The sequence below is a fragment of the Myotis lucifugus genome, unplaced genomic scaffold, assembly GCF_000147115.1.
Source record: "Myotis lucifugus unplaced genomic scaffold, Myoluc2.0 scaffold_1221, whole genome shotgun sequence".
In the NCBI taxonomy this organism is placed as follows: domain Eukaryota; kingdom Metazoa; phylum Chordata; class Mammalia; order Chiroptera; family Vespertilionidae; genus Myotis; species Myotis lucifugus.
Window position 1 is genome coordinate 88,702 of NW_005872269.1, and position 6,295 is coordinate 94,996.

Here is a 6,295-nt window from a genome sequence, read left to right on the forward strand (position 1 = left end):
AGCTTCTGCACAGAGGAGAGGTCAAGTATAACGGCCCTGGGTTGGGAGCCTCCCTGGTATGTTCGAGAAACAGCAAGGTTGCCCGTGTGGCTGTGACAGGGCACATAAGGGGAAAATAGTGGGAACTATCCTGAGGTGTTGGGTTTACCGAAGAAGACAGCAAAAACCCAAATAGGTTTGACCATCTGGGTTTCCTTACAGCCTATTTAGTCAATAACTGTTCAAATAACAGGTTTCCATGGCTGCCCACGGTTGTGAAATCCAAACATGGTGCCCTCGCCCAGGTATCTTGATGAAGGATGAGAGCAGTTTTCAGCAGCCAGATACTCAAAGCTCAAACCTACTTACATCTTTGGGTTCTATGCTCCTTCTCCTTGCTGAGTCCGGGAAGGATGGGCTCACTCCTGCCCTCAGCTGGCTGTGAGCATGTAGGCTGCCCAGTCCTCCCCTGGCGGTTCCCTCAGTGCTGGTCTTTTTTTTTGTTGTTTTTTTTAATTTATTTGTTTTTAACCTCACTCGAGAATATTTTCCCATTGATCTTTAGGGAGAGTAGAAGAGAGAGGGAAAGACAGAGAGAAACATCGATGTGAGAGAAACACATTGATTGGTTGCCTCCTGCACGGGGCCGGGGAGGAGCCTGCAATTGAGGAACATGCCCTTGACCGGAATCGAACCTGGGACCCTTCGGTCTGCAGTTCGACGCTCTATCCACTGAGCCAAACCGGCCAGGGCCCTCAGCGCTGGTCCGACAGCGGGAACAATCCTCTTGTGCTGTGTGCCTGCAGAGGTGGACGCCAAGGGGGACACGGACAGACTGACGGCCGAGGCACTAAAGGAGCTGGTGAATAAGCCGGAGCTGCTCGCCCTGACGGAGAGCCTCATGCCCGAGCAGACCGTGGCCTTCTGGATGCCCGAGTCGGAGATGGAGGCCCTGGAGCTGGAGCTGGGGGCCGGGGTTCGGCTGAAAACCCGAGGCGACGGCCCCTTCCTGGGTGAGCAGTGCAGCCCTCTCTGCGGCCTCATGTTCCCATTGGCCTGCGGGCGCCCCCCCACCCCCACCCCTCCTGCTTAGAGATCTGGGAGCGGCCAGGTCTGGCCTCTGCGGGGACAAGACCCCTTGAGATATATCCCTAAGTCCCAGGGCAGTGCCCTGAGGCCAGTAGTCTGGACACCCTGGATTGTGGGGTCCTGTCCAATCCCAGGGTACCTGTGGGTGGTGCCCTCTCCTATCTAGGGCTTTGGGGGTCCCATCCAGGGTCTCCCCGAGGTCCACACCCAGGCCTGCAGAGAACAATGGGTTACCCCCAGTCTCAGGGACCCAAGTAGAATGGGCCAGCCCCCCCACTGTGTTGCCGCCACAGGAAGAGAGGCCACTCACCTTCTTTCCTTCTCTCAGATTCATTAGCCAAACTTGAGGCTGGAACAGTGACCAAGTGTAATTTCGCTGGTGATGCAAAGACGGGGGCATCGTGGACCGACAACATCATGGCCCGGAAGTCCTCCGAGGGGGCCGCGGCGGAGACCCGAGAGCAGGGGGACGGGGCAGAGGATGCGGAGTGGGTAGGTCAAGGGCAACGACTATGGACTTGGCGTTGGTGTGGTTTACCTCTTGGCAGGAGTTGTGTGTTTTTAATATGTTTTTATTGCTTTTTAGCGAGGAAGGGAGAGGGAGAGAGAGAGATAAAAACATCAGTGAGGAGAGAGAATCATTGATCGGCTGCCTCCTGCATGCCCCCTACTGGGGATCGAGCCCACAACCCAGGAATGTGCCCTTGACCGAGAATGGAACTGTGACCTCTTAGTTCCTGGGTTAGGAGTTTTGTTCGTACCAGCGGTGGTTGTGCGTAGGACAAGGAGACCGCGTGTAAACTTGACCCTCCAGCCTGTTGGAATTCCGTGGCCTTTTTGAGGTTGTGTTAGCATCGGGAAATTCCTTCCAGGTGTGAATGGGGACAATCTGGACCTTCCTTTTTTTTTTTTCTCAATATATTTTATTGATTTTTTACAGAGAGGAAGGGAGAGGGATAGAGAGTTAGAAACATCAATGAGAGAGAAACATCGATCAGCTGCCTCCTGCACACCTCCCACTGGAAATGTGCCAGCAACCAAGGTACATGCCCTTGACCAGCATCGAACCTGGGACCTTTCAGTCCGCAGGCCGATGCTCCATCCACTGAGCCAAACCAGTTAGGGCTCTTTTTTTTTTTTTTTTTTTTTTTTTATCCTCACCCGAGGATATTTTTCCATTGATTTTCAGAGAGAGTGGAAGAGCGGGAAAAAGACAGACAGAAATATTGATGTCAGAGGAACACATCGATTGGTTGCCTCCTGCACACGCCCTGACCAGGGCCCGGGCCAGGGAGGAGCCTGCAACCAAGGTACGTGCCCTTGACCGGAATTGAACCCAGAACCCTTCAGTCCGCAGGCTGATGCTCTATTCACTGAACCAAACCGGCTAGGGCCTGGGACCTTTCTTTTTTGGTGGATCTGAACTGTGTCAATCTACAAGAAATCCCCAGAGATTTATAAAAGCAAGGGACAGCCCTAGCCGGTTTGGCTCAGTGGATAGAGCGTCGGCCTGTGGACTGAAGGGTCCCGGGTTCGATTCCAGTCAAGGGCACATGCCCAGGTTGTGGGCTTGATCCCCAGTGTGGGGCGTGCAGGAGGCAGCCGATCAATGATTCTCTCTCCCTCTCCCTTCCTCTCTGAAATCAATAAAGAAATATATTAAAAAATAAATAAATAAAGTGAGTCTTGGACAGAGAAACAATTGGAGATGTCAGGCTGGCTCCCTGGGCCACCTCTGAAGAGGTGAGGCTGAGTCCTAGCCAGTTTGGCTCAGTGGATAGAGCGTCGGCCTGCGGACTGAAGGGTCCCAGGTTCGATTCCGGTCAAGGGCATGTACCTTGGTTGAGGGCACATCCCCAGTAGGAGGTGTGCAGGAGGCAGGGGATCGATGTTTCTCTCGCATCCATGTTTCTAACTCTCTATCCCTCTCCTTCTCTGTAAAAAATCAATAAAATATATTTTAAAAAAAACTTTTATAAAATGTGCTCAGTTCACGTCTCTTTGCTTTATCCCTAGGACGATTGAGGTTCCTGGGAGAAGCGGGGTCCCCGGGGCTCACCCGCGCTGAGAATTTCTTTCATCGACTTCCATTTTGGATTTCAAGGAAGAGCCCCGCAGCCTTCCTCGCCTTGAACAAGCCGTGCTAAGACCAAATCCACAACCACACCCTCAGCAGCAGGGCCCCCTGCCCTGGCTCACCGAGGGCCCCCCCTGAGTGGGAGTGGAGCCTCCTAGTGTCATGACAACCACGCCCTGATGACAGCTGTGTCTCTGGAGGCCGGCGGTGAGCGAGTGCCCCGGCTCAGGCAGAGGAACTGGGCTTGGTCTTGGTGCAGAATCGGGGAACATCCGTCTTGTATATGCAAAGCGGCTCAGAGGGGAAGCCGGCAGGCTCCTTCCTCTGCCCTGGTCTTTTCCGCTTTCCTCCCTCGCCTGCCCTCCCTGGTGCTCTGGGCTGCGGTCTCTGCTCTCCTGCTCAGTCCTCCTGTCCCCTGCGCCCTTTTCTCTCCCCGATGCTGCCAGTTCTCTATTCCTCCCCGGGTTCTCTGCCACCTTGGGGGTTCCTGCCTCCCGGCCTCCCTGGCTGCTTGCCTGGGGATGCTGTGCCCGGGTGTGGCTGGCTCTTCCCCACCTCGCAGACAGACACACTCTGTCAGGACACACTTTTGTTTTTAATTTTATTGATTTTTTTTACAGAGAGGAAGGGAGAGGGATAGAGAGTTAGAAACATCGATCAGCTGCCTCCTGCACATCCCCCACTGGGGATGTGCCCGCAACCAAGGTACATGCCCTTGTCTGGACTCGAACCCGGGACCCTTGAGTCCGCAGGCCGACGCTCTATCCGCTGAGCAAAACCGGAAGGCAGGACACATTTTTGAAAGCACCATTTTTTTTTCTTTATCTTTTCTAAACGAAGCATTTTTTATGTTTTTATTTCAGAGAGGAAGGGAGAGGGAGAGAGAGAGAGAGAAACATCAATGATGAGAGAGAATCATGGATCGGCTGCCTCCTGCACGCCCCCGACTGGGCATCCAGCCTGCAACCCGGGCATGTGGTCGACGCTCAACCACTGAGCCACGCCAGCTGGGCGATAGCACCTTTTTTGTTGTTGTTCTGTACCTTGGGACCTTCTGTATAAATGAGTAAATCTTCAGAAAAGGATTCTTCTACACGAACCGGGTTATTGTCAGGTGTAAACAGTGTTCCATCTGAGCGAGGTCCCTATAACCAGGAAGCCAATACGTTTTGGCCATGACCGTTGCCTGGCTGGGTCTTGTGCCCTCCCCCAGGCCCGTGAAGAGATCTGGAATTGGAATGTACGTGTCCTGAGAATAAGTATGGTCTTGGTGGCATGTGGATCCTTCTTGGCTCAGAGAAAAGGGATAGGTGGGCCCTAACCGGTTTGGCTCAGTGGATAGAGCGTCGGCCTGCGGACTCAGGGGTCCCGGGTTCGATTCCGGTCAAGGGCATGTACCTTGGTTGCTGGCACATCCCCAGTGGGGAGTGTGCAGGAGGCAGCTGATCGATGTTTCTCTCTCATCGATATTTCTAACTATCCCTCTCCCTTCCTCTCTGTAAAAAATCAATAAAAAATATTTTTTTTTTTAAAAAAGGGATAGGTGGGTGGGTAGTGGTGGTGGTGAACTAACAATTATCAAATCCCCTAATGTGTCAAACACCAACTGGGTGCTTTCCATGATAATAATTATAGCCACTGACTGTTGAGTGCTTCCTGGTGCTGGTACTTGTGCTAAGTACTTGCAATATCTTACTTAATCGTCATAACAATCCCATGAGGAACATGGGATTATTATCTCCATTTTCCCCCATGAGATTAAAGCTCAGAGGCTCCATCCATAGTAGGTCTATAGAGGAGACAGCCCCAGAAATCAGGAGACAGCCCCAGAAATCAGGAGACAGCCCCAGAAATCAGATTTCAAAGTCCAGGTTCTTAACGGCTGGATGATTTTGATAGTACAGAGGAGAAAGGGAGTCTCAGAGATGTTCAGCAACTTGCCCAGAGTCACACAGCTAATAAGCGGAAGAGCCAGGATTCGAATCCAGAGCTGTGCAAAGCAAAGCTATGCTCCTTCCCCGTCCCCTGCATCCTTAACCTACAGAAGAGCCTTGGACACAGGCTGGCCCTGTGAGATAGGGTTATATTCCCAGATTTTAGGGAACTTACCTAAACCCCTGACTGCTGACCTATCTGTCCAGGCTGAGATCGGCTCTATTGGTATCAGCAGATGAGCAGGTAACATGGTGATTCCAGGATTATCATCATTTGCCTTCCTGCCTGTTTGAGCCTGGGTTCAACCATACGGCTGTGAGGCTTGGGACTCGCACTTCCGTTAGGGCACCTGAAGTCACCAGTCACTGGACTGCTCATGGGTCTCTTCTGTTCTTGCTGCCCTTTTCAAGTTCAGATCCTTGCCGTCGCTCTCCTCAGCTGCTGTAGAAGCCACCTCCTGGGTGTCCTGAATGGAGCTGGCTTACTGTGGAGCCTGCTGGGACCCTAACCATGGTGGTGGCCAGGAAAGTGGTTAAGCAGGAGGACTGGGGACACTGGCTGGGGGTAGAGGCACCCAGTGAGAGGCCACTGTGGCTGGAGCTCAGAGAATGGGTGGCGGTGGAGGTGTGTTTGACATGAGGTTGGAGATCGGACTTTATCCTTCACGTCTGGAGGCCAGTGATCCCAGGGAGAAGGGGGAGGTCTCATTTGTATATTTCAAAGATCACTTGAGCCCTAGTCGCTCTGGGTCCGTGGATAGAGCATCGGCCTGCGGACCAAAGGGTTTGATTCAGGTCAAGGGCATGTGCTTGGGTCGCAGGCTCCTCCTGGCCCGGGCCCTAGTCGGGGCTCCTGCAGGAGGCAACCAATCGATGTGTTTCTCTCACATTGATGTTTCTCTCTGTCTTCCCCTCTCTTCCACTCTCCCTAAAAGTCAGTGGAAAAATATCCTTGGGGGAGGATTAACAACAACAAAGACAAAGGTCACTTGAGGATAGAGAAACTGAAGGCATTGAGCTCAAGTGGAAGACTCCTGAAAGTGTCAGGGTGAGAGGCTAGCGTGGTTTCGTCTACAGCGGTGAGAGTAAAGATGGAAAGAAATGCAGGTGGATAGAGGGGGAAAGGGCTTTCCAACAAGAGCACCGGCAAAGCCATGGAGGTGGGGAGTGGCCTGCTCCTGGAATATGCCATCTTTGTACATGGTTGTCATACTGT

The 6,295-nt window shown here is 52.7% G+C and overlaps 1 protein-coding gene across 1 annotated transcript; it reads left to right on the forward strand.

The window, feature by feature from the left end:
* Window positions 1-267: 267 nt before the first annotated feature.
* LOC102417176 (arpin-like) lies at window positions 268-3,719 on the forward strand. Its single transcript, XM_014449493.1, has 4 exons — window positions 268-284; window positions 730-992; window positions 1,397-1,560; window positions 3,085-3,719. The coding sequence occupies exons 1-4, from the start codon at window positions 268-270 to the stop codon at window positions 3,091-3,093; spliced, it is 453 nt and encodes a 150-aa protein (XP_014304979.1). The 3' UTR covers window positions 3,094-3,719.
* The last annotated feature ends 2,576 nt before the right edge of the window (window positions 3,720-6,295 follow it).